Genomic DNA, 22232 nt, shown 5'->3' with positions numbered 1-22232 from the left:
GTTAGAAATCAGAGTAAAGCAAAAGGTTTAAGTCATGTATTCATTTGCTGGTTTTAACAAGTATTTTCAGGAATTCATATTTTGCATTAAATTAATAAAAGCATTGGTTTAAAAATGTGTTTTCTTGTGAGTAAATGGGAAATTGCGCAACTGTTTTGCACTAACATAAATTGAAGGTGATTGAAACGAACTGTTACATTTTAGAGAGGGGCACACAGAGGGAAAAAAACACTCATAAGCACAAAATTTTCAATTGTGTTGCTCCCATAGTTTAAACATACGTATATTCTGACATACAGACTAAGTAATATTTGAACACTAGAGAGCATCATTTAATATTTCTTCATGAGTAACAGAGAGGGCAGTTGTCACTGGTTTAAATTATTAGCTGTAGATTTGCAAATGAATCTTCACTCTCGGTTAGTGGAGCATCACCTCTCTGTGTTTCTGTTTCTTCTTGCCCAGGATGCACCTGCAGGTCTTAGTAACTCAAGTAAATGGCAAATAAGCTCCCTGTAAAATAAAATGGATCTGCTGTTTTTAATGGAAATGTTTCAGTTCATATCATTTGATCATTCAGAGACAGTTAGCTGAATACAGTTCGATGTTTGCCTAAACCTAACTTATTTACTGTTAAGGAACATTAAATGAAGTCCAGTTATGAAACTAAACCTTTCTGCATATTTCTGGTGTCATTTGTTGTTTTGCATTGAACATTAAAACCATTACATATAACCAGTGGGTAATATCTAACAAGAACAGAAGTTGAATGAAAAACACAAAACACTGGGCAGAAGACTCAGGACCATGACACATGAAGGCAATCAACTTCTTCCACTTCTGTGAAAAGGCGTCTCCTTTAGACCTTTGCCAAAAACTAATCGTCTAATAAAGATTTCATTTATATACCCATTCTTTGAGCTATTTTTTTTTTTGTAACCAACAATGAGCCTTTTTTTTTTAACCAAAACATCCTCTTTAATTACTCCAAGATACAGCACCATGAGATCTACAGGGATTTTGCCACCTATCCCAAAATATTTCAACTGTATTTCATGTCCAAAGATTTTGTGAGTGGGTGTCATTCATGTGACCACATTGCTTCCTGCTGCTCTGACTCACGTTGCTTTTAAGGTGTAACAAAGACACAAATTCTATTTTTTCTAACCAAATTCTCTCCAGTCTTTTGAGCTTGTGTCACACACATAGAAGATAAATTCTCCTTTGTTATTTGTATGTCTAGTTGTTTTTTGTTTTAATGTAGGTATTATTCCTTTGTGCTTCTGGAGGCCTTGGTATATTTTTCCAATTATTCTGTTTATATGTTTCAGTCTTAATATATACACTATGATGCTAATAAAGAAATAAATGAAGAAAAAAGAAAAACAATATTACGATGATGTAATAGGGAGAACGGAGGAGACACAGCTCCTCCTCCTGATACTTGTATTAAATGGCTCCTCCAGCGACTTTTCTCGAAATCAGTTCTTAGTTCACGTCGACATCATGCTGGTGACTCTCTGTGCTCTCATCACTGCTCTAACATGTAAACACTTTGACTTATATTGCACACATATATACTAATCTTAGTGTGTTTGTCTTGACTCCATGTCTTCTTGATGTTTGCAGGTGTGAGTGGTGTGACGGTGGTAACACAGAAACCTCCTGTTGTGTCAGTGAGGAAAGGAGAGACAGCCACCATGGACTGTAACCTGGGGACTGTTACTAATGATGCTGCCTTTTGGTATAAACAGATTCCAGGAGGAGTTCCTCAGCATGTAGTGAGGTTTCATCATAGCTGGGGTTCTCCAAGATATGGTTCTGGATTCTCTTCCTCAAAATTCACATGTACTCATCAGTCAACATCAGATTATCGTTTGATCATTAAAAATGTGGAGGAGGGAGACTCTGCAGTCTATTACTGTAAGACATGGGACAACTCTGTTAGTGAATACGTATCACAGTGATTTACACTGTGACAAAAACTTCCTCACTATTACTTCTGCTTTTTTTGCACAAACTCAATGCACCAAAGGCACACAATTAGTTCTTAAACATTGCTCTGTTAAATTTATTCATTGTATTTTTTTCATTTGCACTTTAATTTTAAATAAACAAAGCACCAAAATATACACACATTATTCACTCATAAAACCTCACATCATCAGCTTTTAATATTATTGTGGTGTAAAATATGTTTGATCAAAAACAATCTCAACATGTTAATTCTAATCAGATTCCAAGTTGTAGCCTCTAGTTTCAGAGAGAAGCATGTTAATGAGGTAGAAAGAGAATGTAAACATATACAGATAAGTGAATTTCTCTGTGTTTGTGTATTTCTATTTTTTTTTTTTTTTTAGAAAATTAACGTATCCATGTATCAATGTATCTAATTTGTTGTTATAAAAGAGGAATATATTGCTTCACCGAGTGAATTAAATGCAGAGAGGAATTTCCCCACGGGTATGAATAAAGTATACATAATAATAATAATAATAATAATAATAATAATAATAATAATAATTATTATTATTATTATTATTATTATTATTATTATTATTATAATAAACCATATACTGTCATGTTACGGCTGTGACTGGCAGGATTGAGACCCAAATGCAGGACTCAAACAAAAGGTTCAACTGAAAAAGGCTGTGACAAAAACCTGGAATATTACAACGGAGAAAAACAAAAATGGAAATTAGAAAAACACAGAGCTAGAAGTTATCAGGGGCCTGTTCTTCGTACCTCGCTTACTACATCCAAGATCAAATGACACATCCAAGATCAAATCATCGCGCTAACTTTGAGCTCGCTAATCCGGTTCTCCGAACACACCTGTTGTTGACGATTAGTATAGCTGGATGAAGTAATCTGAGATCACTGGGTGGCTTAAAAGGGGCTACGCATCGATAGTAGAAACATTGATAGGCAACCCTGTGATTGGTCGGCGAAGATGTCGAAGGAGCGCGCACAGTATTTCACGGCAGCAGACCAAGAACTCTTGATTGAGGGATATCAGGAGTTTCAGAGTTTAATTAAAACGCAGGGGAACACTGCAAAGGCTGCAAAAGCAAGGAGAGAGGGTTGGCAGAAAGTTGCTGACAAATTAAACTCGTAAGTGATCCATGATATTACATTATATCATGTGATATTATTTTATTCCACATTATATTATATTACATCATATCCTCTTTCACATTAGAGCCACAACAGGACCCACTAGAACATGGGAAAAAGTAAAAGTGAAATATAAAAATATTCCACAGAATGGTAATATTTATCACTTATATTGCTTTTAGTCTATGACAAGAGACCCTGAAATAATCTGTTTGTTTGTTTATAACAGCAACCAAGAAAAGGGCAGAGCAAATAAAGACAGGTGGTGGTCCTGCACCCCCTCATCACACCCCTTTTTGTACTGTGACATTTATTGACATTGTGGGGTTTTTTGTGTGTAGTTTGACATAACACTCCATCACTTTTACCTGTTCCCATGCAAGGGGTGACTGAAGCATGCACAGTAAGTCGGGAGTAAGTATATACAGTACAGTAAGTATATATATATATATATATATATATATATATATATATATATATATATATATATATATATAGAGAGAGAGAGAGAGAGAGAGAGAGAGAGAGAGAGAGAGAGAGAGAGAGTAAATAATACCCTCACGGGAGAATCGATATCTCTCTATGAGCACACCGTCGCGCCGAGCTAAAGGATCCCGTCTATCCCGCAATATACGCTAAATTCTGTAAACTCTCCTTATCAATCTTGCACCTTCCTTGCTCGCGTACAAACGGACAGGACATGGCTGCGACAGACTTCCCAAATCCACCTTCGCTTTTTTAGCCGTGGTCTGTCATCTTGATTGCACGTAGTAATTTACTATTACTACTCTAAAATATGAATTACATCTGACATGATCTACTACATGTAATAGAATGATTAATAGTACATTTCCCTTTTTTTCGGAAATGACCTGTATGTATCTGTATGAAATCAATAAAAGAATCAAATACATTATCTTTAGTTACATTGCTAATATTTATTTATGGTAAAACAGTGGCGAAATATCGCTCTTGCTTTCATATAACTGCAGGACATTGAACCATAACCTATTTACATAAAGTAAACCTGCTCCCGAGCAGGTTTACGCTTACGGATCTGTTGCTATGACAGCAAGTCCCAGATGAGCTTCGGAGAACCGAACGATCCAAGATCACGCGAAATCGTCAACATTCAAATCCGGCTTACTTACTTAGCGAGGTACGAAGAACAGGCCCCAGGAGCCAGAGAGAAAACACATAGCAATGAGGGAGTATGATGGTACAACATAACAAAAGACAGAGGAAAACACAGGGCTTAAATACACAGGGAGTAACGAGGGAATCAGACACAGGAGGAGAGCACATCTGGGGGCAATCACACATGACCAGACGTGAAGGAAGGAAAACTGGAAACATTGAGAAAGGACACGAGACTATCAAAGTAAAACAGGAAGCAGGAGAAGGCACGGAGATGCAGACTTGACACAAAAATCTGAGTGACAGCGGAGACAGAACGAACATGGGTCACATTGATAAGAAACAAGGAATGGCAGAAAAAAAACACACGGAGAAAGACACTAAACACAGGCTGAGATAAATACTAAGGGAGGGAGAACTAAGATCACTGACAACTTGAAAGGAACCCAAAATCATGAACAACAGTAATCAAAGAATATAAATCCAAAACCTGAAACACAAATACTGAGTCACAGACCCAGTACCCTGACATATACAGTGATTAAGTCATTTATATTTGTTTTTGAAGAGCAAATACAAAAGAGATTATATGAAATAATTGAGATTGCCTATATATGAGCATTATTGTTTCAATGTCGGTAATTTTTGTCTTTTATAAAAGAATGCTGTTTTGCTGAAACTCCTCCTCTTTCAGTTCTGCTCTACTCTGTGTCTGTTTAATCATCATTGATTACCAATTCATAATTAAACAGGCAGAGACAGAAGACTCTGCAGTGTATTACTGATACACATGATGACATGACAATAATGAATAAGTATCACAGTGATCTGGCTGGGACAAAATGTCCTCAGTATTACTTGTGCTTTTTGAGACTGGTCCATGTTAAAATAAAAGAGCTATTAAGAAAGATCAGTGTAAAAAACACAGAAAAGGTGTAAACCTTGAAACCTTTTCCACATTTGTCAAAAGATGAATGGTCAGTCACCTCAACTCTGTGATGAATGAATCCAACTTTTCACCATCCCTGAAGTCATCAAAATATTCAGTTTGAAGTAATTTGATTGAAAACATTAATTCAGTGATGGACTATTCTGGAAAGTGATCAATCTAAAGTTGTGACTGACAAAAGTACAAAGAGATTTGATGAATTTTGAGCCAATGCAAGAAAAAAACTGAAATACACACTGAATTAATTTTTTGTGACTCATTTTAACATTTATCACTGAACGTATAAATAAGCAAGGAATTTCAGTAATACGCACATTCATCTACAACAGCACAAATGATCATACACACAATGCTAACAAACTCAAAAAATGTTTATGCTGCTGTATGTGATTTGTTTTAATAATATAAATTTGATGTATACTAGTCTATAGTGGTAAAACTCTGATAACTGTTACATTCCAGCTGCAGCACATGTGGCAATAATCAGATTAAAGGATAATGTTTGTTACACAATGAAGTTGTGTAAAATAGATACATTTAAATGAAGAACTGTCAACTGTCAAGACAACGTTCCATATTTAGAGCTAAACTTTTACCTTCAGTTTTTTCTGTGTTTCCTGGCAGATGTTGATGCGGTGATCGTGTTGACCCAGACACCTGCTGTCCACACAGTTTCTCCAGGTCAACAAGCTGTTCTCAACTGCAACATAGAGAGAGATGATGTGAATTATGTTAGATGGTATAAACAAGTTCATGAAGAGGCTCCTCAGTATGTTCTAAGATTTTCATTCTAGCAGCTCACTTGAATTTGGAACAGGATTCTCCTCAGACAGATTCAACTCTAAATCCTCATCAAATATTAATTACCAGTTCATTATCAAGCGAGCAGAGACAGGAGACTGCAGTGTATTACTGTCAGACATATGATGACTCTGCTTCTGCGCCCGTATCACAGTGATTCAGGCTGTGACAAAAACCTCCTCATTAGTACTTCTGCTTTTTGACACTCTTTCACTTACAGATTATAGATACATCAAGAAAATTCTAAAGAAAACACACCACCTTCAGATAATGTGTATTTAAATACTGGATTTCTAGTTTGTTGTTCTTTAATTAAAAATATAAAAAAGGAAAACAATGAAACAAATTCACAAATTATCAGATAAACCAAATTACAAATTCTATCAATCAATTTGGTGCAACTATCACAGCAGAAAAACCCACTGTGCATGCTTGTCTCAGAACAGTTAGGACACTTTTAATAACACACACTCATCTGTGCAAAAGACACTTCAACAATGAAACTGTTTCACATTTGTCAAAACATCAATAGTCAGTCAATTATTTAAACTCTGTGATGAATGAATGTAAAACTTTGACTACACTACAGAGTCATCAGAATGCTTAGTTTTTGTTTTTTTTCCTCAAAATATTACTGACCTTTCAAAGAGTTCTGCAGGGTGTAAGCCTAATGTAGAGCAAAGAAAATAAAAAAAACATAAAAAATAAAAAAAATAAATGTGAAGAATGTCTTTGAAACTTTACATAACCGATGAAATGGAGAAGAGCAAAATAATACTCATCAAACTCTATGCATGAGAAAACAGACAAAGCAAACACATAACAGTATAGTCCAGTAAAGTCACACTACATACATTCAGCAACCACTTTATTAATTATGCCTCTTCCACTGTTCGCCACTGTCATCCAAATATCTAACCAGCATTTCACATCAGCAGCAACTCAAAGCATTTAGGCATGCAGGCATAAGACTGCTGAAGTTCAAACTGAGCATCTTTGAAAGCACAGCACATCTGACCTTGAAGCAGATGGGCTACAGCAACAGCAAGACATTTTAACAGACATTTTATAGACACTACTCACAGGTCTAACTGTTACATTCAAACTGCAGTTTAACTGAAGTGTCGTTAACATGCAGTTAAACAAAAATACAAAGCTATACTTACGTTAGTTTAGAACTTTGAGACCATCTTCATTTACATTTAGTTTGTATTGATCACAAACATATTTATGAGGCAGAAGGAAAATGTAGAAGGGTGAGGATAAGGACACTAGTAAATGTTTGATACTTTTACAACCACTTTTCAAGAACATTATTTTTGTCAGACATGGTGATTAAACATGACTTTGATAATCCTGATGGTGTCATTGATTGTAGTTATTGTATTATTATTATTGTATATATTTTTCTATCATTTGTACAAAATCATGATTAATATTGTAGTAAATAATTAATATAGATAGCTGTGCAGTCCAAAGGGGTTTTATTTACAACACCGGGTGAGTTATTTCCATATATACAGTGATAATGAGAAGAGGGTTCCAGGGATTCCAAGGGAAGGTCCGGGATCGGGAAAAACTCACTCACACTCCTCTTCGTTTCAGTCCCTGACAAGAAACACAATCAATCCAATTCCACACTGTGACTCACTCTCACTCACGCTCATCCATGTCGCATCCAAGGGAAACAGGCAAGGGTCCAGGAAGATCTAAACATGGAGAGCGAGAAAGGTGTTAGAAAAAGTACCAGGGAACACAGGAAAGTACACTAGAGAGAGCCGGGCTACACTAACAGAGGTAAGTACAATGATCCAGGGAGGAACAGCACTCCAACAAGGCCTTCAGAACTGCCTGGATCGATCAGCAGTGATAGGGATCAGATGAGTAGCACGTGGGTGTAGAAGCCAAGGGGACACAGGAGACCCGACACAGTCCTGGCAGAAAAGGTGAAGACAGCACCTTGGAGCAGCAAAAGGAGCTCCATGACACTTGAATTAATTTTAAGTATTTCACATGGTTAAAAGATTAGTACAAGTGCCCATAAACCGCCAAGAGATGATCTGTGAATGTGCTTGAAACTAACTGCTGTGTATTGAATACAGTCATGTTAAAAAGACAGTTCTTGTATTTTCCTGCTCTATTAGCTGGTCCAAAGGCTATCTGCAAATAGAAATTACGAAAACTAAAACTTATTTTATTTGCAAAAGCAAACAGAAATAGTACTGTCATGGGACCGAGTGGTCGGTACCAAAACTGGACTCTGGCACAGAAACCCAGAACAGAGACAGCAGGTGGTTTAACAATATTTTATTAGTTAGGCTTAGACTTTGGAAATGTGGCAAGGACAAAAGCAATGAAACTTAAAGCTTGACGTGGCGTGGCCTGGGTAATGTGGCTAAGGGAACGCAGAACTAGAGAGAGAGAACGGGGCCTAAGATGCAGACTGGAGCTGGGCAGTAAGCAGTCACACTGAGGAGAGAGAACAACAAAGTCAGGGAAGTAGTGGAGGGAGCCCTGAAATGGTAAGCAATTTGTATTGCTATTCTTACTTGCAGGAGGAGAAACAGAGCAATGAGAGGAGGGCGATGGGGATCTGGGGTGAGCAGATGGAGTGTGATGGCAGGAGGGCAGGCAGGTGAGACACAGAGTGATTTCCAGAGTGGTGGCTTGGTATCTTAAGTCTGAGAGTAGAGTGTGACCCAAAGGTTTGAGCCAAGGTGAATCCAGGAACTGCAGCACAAGAAAGTTTAGTTAACAAGGTAAATCACAGAGAGGGTTTTGTCATGGGTTGATGACAAATTGGCAGTGAATGACTGTCAGCATGAGGCTTAAATCACTCTGGCTTGATTGCCTGCAATCGGCACCAGGTGTGCAGGAACTGGAGGAGGTGGCCCTGCCAAGGGCGGATCCCAGGTAGGTTCAGGAGCCTCATGGAAATTCCAGCCACCCACCGCGGACCATGACAGGTACATTCCCCTAACAAAACATATTTTGTTATTGATGACTGATGAATAAAAAGAAAAAAAAAGAATACAATATAGCTCTATAATTGTGTTGAATGGGATTATTTTACAACAAACTAATGCCAATAAATTTAATTGTCATGGTGGGGTACGCCGGTGTGTTTGTTGAACGGACCCAAGAGCAGACACAAAGGGACATGGAACTCAGGGGTAAACAAAAGGCGATCATTTATTGTGGCTGATAACATGAATAACAAACTCAAACGAAGGCAAACAGGGATGAGAGCTAAATGGAAACCTAAACTGGAAGAACTGAAATAACTGAGAAAGAGATGAGACCGAGGAACTATGAATCAACTAAGACTATGATAACTGTGAATACCTGCAGGGAGGTAACACAGATGATCCGACAAAGACTGAAAGGACACACACAGACTAAATATACAGAAGGGAGATTAGGGGAAGTGGAAACACATGAGGAAACAGCTGACACAATAGACCAGGGGACGCCGGCCCTCAAGACCTGGAGTTCGACACCTGTGCAATAGACCATAATGACGCCACAGGGTAAGAGTAAAATAAGCACACAGAACATAGAAACAGGACTTTCAAAATAAACAGGAAACATGATGGGATGCAGACATGATACCAACCTGACAACATGAACACACAAGGGAGAGTAAAACATAAGGGGTGATCAAAGAAAAGGACCTAAAAAACAAAGGACTAAAACAGCCACGTAGGCCTGAGAGAAATTAAGTAGATAAGTGAAAAATGAAACTAGATCACGAATAAATAACAAAATACAATGAAACTCAAAACACTGGGTCACATGACCCAGGCCCATGACATTAATAACAAAAGCACTAATTTGAAATTAATAAGATTTTGACATGAATAAAGATTGAGTACTTGGGTTTTCTCTTATTTCAATAGCAGTTAACAGTCTTACTAAAGTTAAAAATTAATTTTAAGAAACTGGCCCAACAGTTTTCTTTGAAATGAGAGAAAATGATTCACAGTAGCTGACATGTTATGCAGAAACCTGTAGAATTAACTCCTAGTCATATTTTAGTTTGGAAAATTTTAAAAGAAAATTCAGTGTTGGATTATTATTTCTATATATTTTTGCAGACTGTTTTTCATTACAAATATTATGTTTATTCCATATTGACTCCTGTTGACTGATTTCTTTTGTTTTCATTGCTTAATTTCTAATTTCTCATTATCTCCTTTCCTTTGATTTTTCTTTTCTTTTTTTTTTAAAATGTCCTTCATGTATTTTCAGGCTCCAGCCTCCCTCCTCCTGTCCTGACAGTCTTCCCTCCGTCCAGTGCTGAGCTCCAGTCCAACACAGCTTCTCTGGTCTGTCTGTCCAGTCAGTCTGTGAAATTTGCAGATGTGAGCTGGTTGGCTGGTGGGAGTCCAGTGAGCAGTGAGATCTCTACCAGCACTGCTGTTCAGAGACCAGACCAGACTTACCAAATCAGCAGCTCTCTGACCATCCAGACATCAGACTGGAACATGGATAAGGTTTATACATGTAAAGTGTCTTTGGGCTTACACACTTTACACAAAACTATCAAGATGTCAGAATGTCCCACTGAATAGTCGAGGACCAGAATGTGCATTTACAATATGCCTCTTTATGCTTGTGCTGTTTGCTAAGTCTGCATGTTCTGTCTACCTTATTTACCACGTAAAGATGTACAGAAACTTATTCATGTATTCATCAGTTCGAGACTAGATTATTGTAACTCTCTTTACTTGGGGCTCCAATTTTCCCTCCTTCAGCGATTGCAATTGCGACAAAATGCCGCAGCACGTCTCTTAACCGGCACTAGAAAGTATGATTCCATCACCCCTGTTCTAGCCAACTTACACTGGCTTCCTATTAAATATCGATTTGATTTTAAAATCTTCTTTACTTATAAAATTCTAAATAATAGGGCGCTCTATTGCTTAGCTGATCTCCTCTGTCAGTATAACCCTAAGAGAGCACTAAGATCACCGGGTCAGCTGCTCTTAGTGCAACCTAGGTCTTGGCTGAAGACTAGAGGAGACCGCGCCTTTGCTGTTGCCGCACCCAAATTATGGAATAATCTTCCTCTTGACATCTTCTTCTTCTTCTTCTTCTCCTACATTTTAATGGCGGTTGGCAAACAACTTTTAGGTGCATTTACCGCCACCTTCTGGAAAGGAGTGTGGGCCAGAACGGTTTCGTAAGCTACAGTCTCGGATACACACCCGTCAATCTTAAAAAGCCAAACACTGCCCTATAAACAACATCCCCTGCATCCCTTTGAAATATGTCTCGTACCCTTAGGTGAACACTATTTTCTTGCAATTCAAACTACAATCTTTCCCTTTCTCGCTTGTACTTATCGCACTCCAACACTACATGCTCAAACGTCTCCTCCTGTCCACAGAAGTCACAAGTCCTCGTGTCATGTTTGCCCATCTTTTTAAGCGTGCTATTCAAGCCTGTGTGACCAAATCTTACCCTTGAGATTATATCCTCGTCTCTTCTACTTCTAAAGCTCCTTCTACATTGCCCGACTGTTGTCTGCATGCTATAATAATACCTGCCTTTCCCATCTCCATCCCATTGTGCTTGCCACTTCTCCTTCAACTTTACCTTGATTAAACTTTTCACCTCACTTTTACTGTATTTGATAGTCAAACCCACATAACTTCTTCTTGCTGCACTTTTTGCAAACTTATCGGCCTGTTCATTACCATCAACACCGATATGCGCAGGAACCCATAAGAAAACCACTTCTATCCCTCTATGTTTAATCCTATACAATAAATGAAATATCTCAAAACAATATCTTGTCTAGAGTCCGAAGACATATTACCTATACTCACCAGTGCGCTGCTAGAGTCTGAGCAAACCAAATACCTCCCCAGTGGTGCGTCCTCCACCCAGGTCAAAGCCATTAAAATTGCTACAAGCTCCCCAGTATAAACTGCCAAACCATCTGTAATTCGTGCACTCGCCACATAACTTATGTCTGGGAGAACAAATGCAACACCCACTCTGTTATCCAACAGTTTTGACGCATCAGTAAAAATTTTCACATAACCTGAGTACCTTCCCACTATATGATCTTGCACTTGGCTTTTAGTCACCCCCCCTCCCTTACGTAGCAAATAGAAGTCAGGAATTATTTGGTCATATAACCAAGGTGGCAATACTGACAAGGCTACTGCTGGGCTAAGGTCTGTGCAACTAAATCCCATCTCATTGACTTCTTTTCCTATAGTCCACTCGAAACTTCTCCATTGACCAGTCCCTTTTTCTTGTTCTTGGCAAGGCTTAAGTACACTCTGCGCTATATGACTATCACTATGTCCCTTCAAATTTGCCCAGTAAGTCAAAGCAATTTGACGCCTCCTGAGTTCTAATGGTTGCTCCCCCATTTCCACCTGCAAAGCAGCCACTGGAGTAGTCTTAACAGCCCCACAACACAACCTCAGAGCTTGATATTGAACTCTGTCCAGGTCATTCAGCAAAGTTTTAGCTGCTGAACCATAAACCAGACACCCATAATCCAGCACTGACCTAATGAGACCTACATATAGAGCTCTCAATGCTGTCCTGTCTGCTCCCCAGTCATTACCTTTTAAACACCGTAAAATATTCAGAACCTTTTTACATTTCTCAGTCAATTTCCCAATGTGTGTTTTCCATGTAAGCCGTTCGTCAAACCAAATACCTAAATATTTAAAGCAATCAACCTTATCTATGTCACTCCCATATAACTTGAGACTCAACTGGCAATGTAGTCTCTTACACGTAAAAATAATCCACTTTGTTTTTGAAACAGAAAACCTAAACCCCCATGCCAGAGCCCAACTCTCCACCTTTTGTAATTCTCGCTGCATTTTAGCCATGGTGAACTGTAAGTTTCGTCCTCTCTTCCAAATAACTCCATCATCAGCAAACAATGAAACCCCCATTGAGTGATCTATATCACCAAACACCTCATTAATCATTATGGAAAACAATACCGGACTAACTATACTGCCTTGCGGAGTGCCATTCTGGACATCATATCCTGTACTGAACTCCTTTCCTATTCGCACAAAAATCTTCCGTCCAGTTAAAAAACTTTCAATCCAGCTATACATCCTCCCTGTAATACCAATCTGACGCAACCTGATCAGGAGTCCTTCTTTCCACATCATATCGTACGCCTTCTCGACATCTAAGAATACGGCTACGACACTCTCCCTATTCACTTGGGCACGCCTTATTTCATGCTCCAGACGCACAGCTGGATCCATCGTGCTTCTCCCTTTTCTAAACCCACTCTGGTACCACTTGATCTTATCATTAGTTTCCAAAAAGTAAAGTAATCTTTCATTTACCATCTTTTCCATTATTTTCCCCAAATGTGACGTCAAAGCAATTGGTCTATAACTGTCTGCCAAGGCTGGATCCTTTCCTGGCTTACATATGGGAACAATAATAGCCTCTTTCCACTGGTCAGGTAGCCTACCCTCTTCCCATACTTTGTTAAACAATTTAACCAGTATACTCTTACTAGTGTCACTCAAGTTTCTAATCATACAATAACTAATCCGATCCCGTATTGCTTACTTTCAGTAATGCAGTATTCAACTCTGCTACAGAAAACACGACATTTATCAGACCTTCATGTTCCTCCGCATCTTGTAAGTCCTCCAGATGTTTCCTTCGCGTTTCCTCCCTTCCCCTGATTTCTGCCGTATTTAGAGTTCCTGTGCTGTGAACCTTTGAAAACATTCTGGCCAATAACTCCGCTTTACTCCCATTATCCACTAATATTCTGTCACCATCTTTCATCATTGGATAACCATACTCCTTCCTCTTCCCAGACATTTTTCTAATAGTTGTCCACACTCTCTCCAACAGAGTCGATCTCCCCAAAGTATCACAATACTTCCTCCAATAGTCCCTCTTTGCTGACTTAACTACCCTTTGAACTTCCGCCTGTTTCCTTTTGTAGCATATCAGATTCTGAACACACAGTGCTCCTTTCAGCGTTTTAAACGCTTTGTTCCTGGCTTTAATCACGGTTGTACACTCTCGGGTCCACCACGGCACTACCTTTGTCCTTCTACTGCCGCCTTTCTTTGGGATGGATGCCGTTGCCGCCTCAATCACAATCTAACTAATAGTAGAAGTCAACTGATCAATAGGCAGTCCAAAATCAACATCTGTCAATCTCCTTTCACTTAATGTTTTAAACAAACACCAGTTTGCTTCCTCAAACCTCCATGTCCTCTGTCTATCTTCTCGTGTCGCATCAGTATCTGCACAAAGATCAAAAAGTATTGGATAATGATCACTACCAATTGTACTCTCTTTAACCACTTTCCATGTGCTCCTACCTGCCAAACATTGCGAAACCATTGTAATGTCAGGACATGACTCAGTACCTCGTACCAAATCCACCCTTGTGCCAGAGCCATCATTTAAAACCACCAAATCCTTCTCCACAACCACATCCTCAACCACTTTCCCATTAGTGTCACTACGGCGCCCCCACAAAGTGCTATGTGCATTAAAATCTCCACACCAAACTATTTTCCCTCTCCAATCCCTTAAAAGTAGTTCCAGATCTCTCCTCTCCAACTTTTGGCATGGATTATAAAAATTAATTACTTTGATACTTCCTGCCCTAGACCATACTTCTACAACTACCACCTCTAATTCTACTGCAGTGTCTAGCTGACTATACGAAATCCCACTCCTAACAAACACTGCACACCCTCCTCCATTTTTACCCACCCTGTCCTTGCGAACGCTAGTATATCCTTGAATAACAAAATCCAGCCTTGGTTTAAGCCATGTTTCTTGTACACAGATAATATCAGGCTTTGAATTTAATGCACAAATAAAGCCCTTCAGTTCCTGCCCATTCGCAATGAGGCTCCTAGCATTCCATTGAAGAATAAGCATTAAGTTACAACTTGTGGGTCTGATGCACCTTCTCCATGACTAAGGTCTGAATGTATTTTTTCCCAAGACAAATCCCGCATATCGAAAAACTTCGCTGCTGCTTTTACTATTATCTTGATCTTTTCTGTCTTTGTTTTGGCTTGTTCTGAACAATTAATGACATACGCCAAGAACAAGACAAGTTTATCCATTTGGACATCAGGGAGATTCCTGCCTGTCCCCCCCATCCCTCTCCCACCACCCATTCCTTGCCCCTCATCAGGTCTTCCGCCTTTGTCTGCAACTCTCTTCAAAGCTTCTGCATAAGATATCCTCTCCTCTGTACGAATTTGTTGAACTTCTGCTGCCTGCTTCCTTACTGTGCACCCACCATACGCTGCTGTATGTGGTCCCCCACAGTTGCAGCACTTCACCTGACTACTGGCACATTCGCCATACACATGTTCTCCTCCACATCGTCCACACCTCATTCGTCCTTTACACACACTAGCTATGTGACCAAACCTCTGACATTTGTAGCACCTGAGTGGAGGAGGCACATAGACACGGACACTAAAACTCATGTACCCCAACATAACTCTCTCAGGCAAGTGATTTCCGTGGAACTCAAGCAGTACTGATGGACTATCCACTTTTTCCCCATTTCTAACAGCTTGCAATCTTTTTATTCCAGTGACTTCCCCTCCTTTGATCAACTTCCTCAACTCCTCCAGATTTTCCCCAGCGGGAATACCTGAAATCACTCCTCTACATCCTCTCCTCTCACCAACCACCTTCCTGTCCACAACCTCCTTTTTACAAAGTGTTTGCAACTTAAGCGCTTTATTCCGTTGCTCTGCATTTTTACATTTAACAAACAAACACCCGTCTCTGAGCACCTTAGCTAGCTCAACATCACCGATCGCTTTCTTCAAGCCATTCGTCAGAGCAATTGGACTCACTCCCGCTATTTCATTCCCAGGTTTGAATTTCAATAACACTTTAAATTCTTCCATCAACACTGTCTTTCTTTGCACAAGCCTAGCATCTTCCTCTTCAAGTGCCCGCTTAGTCGGCGTGGATTTCAACTTGTCCTTTCCAACCCCTACCTTACTACCATGTCCAACTTTACGCCAATCAACATCCATGTCCTCATCATCAGAAAACCCTCCACTACTACTTGCCATTCTGACCCAGTCACAATCCAGATTATGCCAATCCACCGCACCAGCTGCCGAGACGCTCGCACCTTCCTCCTCCTGCTGCTCTCAACCAGATAGTCTTCCTCTTGACATTCGCGCATCTGAGTCTATTCAATCTTTTAAATCACATCTAAAACCTTACTTGTTTAACCTAGCATCCGAGGTTAATTAGAGTGATTTTCATCCGGCTCTGCATTTACATTATGTAATTATTATATATATATATATATATATATATATATATATTTTATATTGTAATTTTATCTGTATTATGGTATTACTGGAAAGCACTTTCGTTTTTAAATGTGCTATACAAATAAATTTGATATAATTTGATATGATACATGTTAGAAATCAGAGTAAAGCAAAATGTTTAAATCACGTGTTTATTTGCAGATATTCAGAGAAACTGCTATTTTTCATATATCAATAAAAGCATTGGATATACAACATTTGTTTTACTTTTTTAGTGAGCAAGAATATACTTTCAAAGTAGCCACTAAAAACATTCAGAATGACTAACCTGAAATTGTTTTATTTTAGTAAGGTGAAGATATGAGAACACAATTAACGTGTAACCACATTTAACTGTTTTACTCTAAAGAAATGCTCTGAAAATGCCTGTTTTTCCATATTTGTAGACTGGAGATTATCATTACACAATTCTGCTTGAAAACTCAAAGGGAAAGGTGACACTGGTTTAAAACAGTAAATAAATCTTCACACTCAGCTAATGAAGCATCACATCTCCTCCTCCCTCTCTTCCTGTCCAGGATACATCTGCAGGTCTCGGTATCTTTTATAACTTAATGCAAATGAAGTTATGTCAGCTCTCTGTAACATTAGATGGGACTTTCCTCGACTATAAAATGTGATTTGTATTATTATATTTTCAGGCTGCATTTCACTATAATTTGGTAAATTAAAGGCAGTTTACCTCTTTGGTTTGGTCTATGAACTTCTCATAATAAAATAAACCAAATGGAGTCCAGCTCTGTAACTAATCTTCACTGCAGCTCTACTCTCAACTCTACTCTTATACAGTTCACTTGGTCTTCAGGAAGTCCCTGTATACTCTCTTCTCATGAGTATTGTTGTGCACCAGTAGGAACCCGGAATCCACTGGACCAGAAACACACACTCCGCCATTCTGGAGGAGTTGGAGTCCAGGTTTTTCTTCATTCTACCAGCTAAGACACTGACCATAGCCAAATACAAAACTAGTGAAGAAACACTCAGAAAAAGTAAAAGGGGAAGATGCCAGTGACTTCCACGTGTAAAATCATTTGTTTTGATTGTTCTTTCATCATTGCCTGTGCTGAAATTGATTAACAATCTAACAAACCTCTGCTGCTTGACTGATCAGACCAGAAGTTTAACTTACTTGATGCGATACTCTTAATTTTTTTGGAACAGCATATATTTTCTGTACTTCCCTTTCACTGGATGTTCTTAATGGTTTTTCATAGTTCAAGGTTCAAGGTTCTTTATTTGTCACATGCATAGTTATACAAGTATAACACACAGTGAAATGTAACCTGACACGCTCCTCGACTTGTGCAAAGTCGAGTAGTTTGGAACTTTTAAGCTGAAAACTTAATGTTGCTGCAAATAATGCTAATATCATTACTGTCATTTTCTAGACTTTCAGACTTTTATGACATTTGTAGTTGCTGAATGCTCTGTGTATTTTCAGGCTGCAGCCTCTGTGCTCCTGTGCTGATTAACAACCCCCTCTGCTACTTAACTGCAGCTGGGGCTGATCAGCTAATCAGGCTCTCCCTCTATCAGGAGGTGACCTGGACTGGAGCAGAGAGCTGTGCTGGGAGAAAAGCTGCAAAAGCAGTCTGATCAAGTTAGTGTGAAAGTAGTCACTAACGTAACGTTTAGTGAGATAGATATACAAGAACCTCAGCATCATTAAAAATATCTAACAGTGTTCTCTAGACGGTGATGAATTCAAATTCACCAAAAGTTACATCAAGGCGTATTTTTTGAATAAAGCACAAGTTTAAGTAAAATATAACCAACTATAATCCTGCCTCACTTTAGATGTGGAGACAGTAACCATTGTAAAATTCAAAACAACAATCAAACAAACAAAAAAGAAATGAATGAAGGGAAAAAGAAGAAGAAAAACAACAAGACATTACCAGCATCAGTGTTTATGAAAATAATGTTAATAAAAAAAAGGGGGGAAAAATCCAGTGCTCCTCCTCCTGTCACTCTCTCTGAGTTTCAGTGACATATTTAATGGTTCACACCTCCTCTCCTCCTACAGAAGGAGTCAAATCTCTTTCCAAATTACAAATCCATTCTCAACACATACTGACAACATGCTCTTGACTCTCTGTGCTCTCATCACTGCTCTAACATGTAAAGAGTCTAAAATATACTGAATTTACCTCATGCTGCATTTAAATGTCAGTGTGTTTCTCTTGACTCTGTGTCTTCTTGTTTGCAGGTGTGAGTGGTGTGACGGTGGTGACACAGAAACCTCCTGTTTTATCAGTGAGGAAAGGAGAGACAGCCACCATGGACTGTAACCTGGGGACTGTTGATAACTATGTCTATTGGTATAAACAGATTCCAGGAGGAGTTCCTCAGTTTGTGCTGTATTTTTATCATAGCTGGAGTTCTCCAAGCTATGGCTCTGGGTTCTCCTCTTCAAAATTCACATCCACTCATCAGTCAACATCAGATTATCGTTTGATCATCAAAAATGTGGAGGAGGGAGACTCTGCAATTTATTACTGTTAGACATGGGACAGGTCTGTTAGTGAATACGCATCACAGTGATTTACACTGTGACAAAAACCTCCCCACTGATACTTCTGCTTTTTGATGCTCATTTTTTCACATGCTAACAAAAGACCCATTCAACAAACTCAGTGTAAACCCACCACCTTCAAATAGTGTGTTTATTGTTATTTTTGATTTATTTTAATTTTTATCAATGAAAACCCACCAACTTTCGAGAGTGTTTTTATAAACACTGAATTACTCTTTTTGATAAATTTAAACAATCATCACTGAAAGTATATAATATATCAAGGAATATGATGACCACCAACAACACAAGTTGTCACATATATGTACACAACGATGTACATGTTTTTAAATAACAGCAATTTGAAAAAATTCTGATAACTGTAACATTTTAGCTGCAGTAAATGACATTAATCAACCTAAATGGATACTGATAAAGTTGCATAATGAGGTTTAAAAATGTTTCATATGAAATTAAAAAAGCAGCTAAATTGCATTTTATCTGTTGCTTCTCTTCTCACTACAATCGTTTTCATGTCTCAGCTGAATATTAAAGGATGTTTACATCTCACACTGACAACATGCTGGGGACTGTCTGCTCTCTCATCACTTCTCTAAAGTGTAAAACATTCTTGTCATCTGTTTCATAGCCCATCTTTTTGGAGAAAGACATTTCACTCATGTTCTTTCTGTGTTTGTTGGTACATGCTAAAGCAGTGGTAGCCTTTATCCAGATACCTGCTGTCCACAAGGTTTTTCGAGGTCAAGAAGTTGTTCTCAGGTGCAACAAACTTTGATTTCAAGTCTATTATCAATTATGCAGAGATAGGAGACTCTGGAGTGAGTTCCTGTTAGACATGGGAAGACTCTCCCAACAAACCACCATCATAGGGAACCAGACTGTGACTAAAATCTTATTGAGAGACATTACAGCTCTGATTAATACTGGCCAATAATGAGGACTTTATTAAGTCTTGCACAAAACAGTGACATGAAGGAACAAACATGACTACACACAGAGAGAGACACAGTTATAAAATACAAACAGATGAAGGGAATGAGATGTTGACAGTAAAAGTTAGTCTAAACAGGATGTTTCAGTTCCTCTCCCCTCATCAGTGACAGTCAGGAGGTTTTTGTACAGCCATGTATACAAACTGAATCACTGTGGTATTCGGACAAGGCACCAAGCTGATTGTGACAAGTAAGTACTTTTTAACTGATCATAAAACAAGAGAGATTTTGCAAAAATCTGCTGATGACTACTTAATTCAAAATGTTTCTTGTTTAGCATTATTTTTACGATTTTGTACAATCTGAAATAGTTTCAGGTTGTCTCATATACAGGAGACATGAATTACTTATGTTTAAAAAATGAAATGGTGTCAAACAGTGTTACTAAAGTTCAAAATTACTTTGAAGTGATTAGAACCTGGCTGTACACTTTTCTTTGACGTGAAAGAAAATTACTCACATTAGCTGACATGTAGAATTAAATCAAAGACATCTTACATGGAAAGTTAAACAGTAGCTAATCATATTGTATATTGTAAAAATATAAAAAGAAATTCAAATGATATGTTAGATCCATATATTTTAGCATTGTACATTAGTTTTGTTTTCTTCTAACTTCATAACAAATGTTATGTTTATTTCATATTGACTCTTCTTGATTTCTTCTGGTTTTATGACTTCATTTCCAATTTCCTTCTTTCCTTTCATTTATCTTTTTTTGTTTCCTGATCATCCTTCATGTATTTTCAGGCTCCAGCCTCCCTCCTCCTGTCCTGACAGTCTTCCCTCCGTCCAGTGCTGAGCTCCAGTCCAACACAGCTTCTCTGGTCTGTCTGTCCAGTCAGTCTGTGTCTTTTGCAGATGTGAGCTGGTTGGCTGGTGGGAGTCCAGTGAGCAGTGGGATCTCTACCAGCACTGCTGTTCAGAGACCAGACCAGACTTACCAAATCAGCAGCTCTCTGACCATCCAGACATCAGACTGGAACATGGATAAGGTTTATACATGTAAAGTGTCTTTGGGCTCACAGACTTCAGAGAAAACCATCAAGAAGTCAGAATGTCCCACTGAATAGTCGAGGACCAGAATGTGCATTTAAAATCTGCTTCTTTACTGCTTGTGCTGTTTGCTCATTACAGTCTTTACATGTTAGAAATCAGAATAATGCAAAAGGTTTAAGTCATGTATTCATTTGCTGGTTTTTAACAAGTAATTAGAGGAATTTGTGTTTTGCATTAAATTAATAAAAGCATTGGTTTAAAACAAATGTGTTTTCTTGTGAATAAATGGGGAGTTGCGTCACTGTTTTGCACTAACATAAATTCAAGGTGACAGAAATGAACTGTTACATTTTAGAGAGGGGGACGCAGAGGAAAAAAACACTCATAAGCACACAATTTTCAGTTGTGTTGCTCCCATAGTTAAAACACAAGTATATTCTGACATACAGACTATGTAATATTTGAACACTAGAGAGCATCATTTAATAATTCTTCCCGAGTAAGAGAGAAGGCAAGTGTCACTGGTTTAAAATGTTGGTTGTAGATTTGCAAATGAATCTTCACTCTCGGTTAGTGGAGCATCACCTCTCTGTGCTTCTGTTTCTTTGTGTCCAGGATGCACCTGCAGGTCTTAGTAACTCAAGTAAATGGCAAATAAGCTCCCTTTAAAATAAAATGGACCTACTGTTTTTAATGGAAATGTTTCAGTTCATATCATTTGATCATTCAGAGACAGCTGAGTACGGTACGATGTTTGCCTAAACGTGACTTACTTATTGTTAAAGAACACTAAATGAAGTCCAGTCATGAAACTAAACCTTTCTGCATCTTTCTGCTGTCGTTTGTTGTTTTGCATTGAACATTAAAACCATTACACATAACCAGTAGGTAACAGGTCTAACAAGAACAGAAGTTGAATGAAAAACACAAAACACTGGGCAGAAGACCCAGGACCATGACACATGAAGGCAATCCATTTCTTCCACTTCTGTGAAAAGGCGTCTCCTTTAGACCTTTTCCAAAATCTCATCCTCTCATAAAGATTTCCTTTATATACCTGTTCTTGGAGCTATTTTTTTTATAACCAACAATGAGCCTTTTTTTTACCACAACATCCTCTTTAATTACTCCAAGATACAGCACCATGGGATCTACAGGGACTTTGCCACCTATTTCCTTCCTTAGAATTAGACATGTATCGTCCCAAAATATTTGAACTTTATTTCATGTCCAAAGATTTTGTGAGTGGGTGTCATTCATGTGACCACATTGCCTCCTGCTGCTGTGACTCACATTGCTTTTATGGTGTAACAAAGACACAAATTAAATTTTTTCCAACCAAATTC

General features: G+C 38.5%; 1 protein-coding gene across 1 annotated transcript; it reads left to right on the top strand.

The window, feature by feature from the left end:
* Window positions 1-1492: 1492 nt before the first annotated feature.
* Window positions 1493-21072, top strand: LOC109201918 (immunoglobulin lambda-1 light chain). Its single transcript, XM_019357874.2, has 4 exons — window positions 1493-1546; window positions 1630-1955; window positions 20044-20077; window positions 20638-21072. Exons 1-4 carry the CDS (start codon window positions 1507-1509, stop codon window positions 20958-20960), a joined length of 723 nt encoding a protein of 240 aa, XP_019213419.1. The 5' UTR covers window positions 1493-1506; the 3' UTR covers window positions 20961-21072.
* The last annotated feature ends 1160 nt before the right edge of the window (window positions 21073-22232 follow it).

Source organism: Oreochromis niloticus, linkage group LG4, assembly GCF_001858045.2.
Source record: "Oreochromis niloticus isolate F11D_XX linkage group LG4, O_niloticus_UMD_NMBU, whole genome shotgun sequence".
Classification (NCBI taxonomy): domain Eukaryota; kingdom Metazoa; phylum Chordata; class Actinopteri; order Cichliformes; family Cichlidae; genus Oreochromis; species Oreochromis niloticus.
The sequence above is the reverse complement of the archived record's forward strand: the minus strand, read 5'-3'. Positions and strand labels throughout refer to the sequence as shown.

What these genes read in the sequence shown, in the direction of transcription:
- LOC109201918 (XM_019357874.2), top strand. Translation starts at nt 1,507, where the DNA reads ATGCTGGTGACTCTCTGTGCTCTCATCACTGCTCTAACAT. An exon ending in TCTCATCACTGCTCTAACAT is followed by an intron (nt 1,547 to 1,629) that starts GTAAACACTTTG and finishes TGATGTTTGCAG; the next exon opens with GTGTGAGTGGTGTGACGGTG. An exon ending in CACCAAGCTGATTGTGACAA is followed by an intron (nt 20,078 to 20,637) that starts GTAAGTACTTTT and finishes ATGTATTTTCAG; the next exon opens with GCTCCAGCCTCCCTCCTCCT.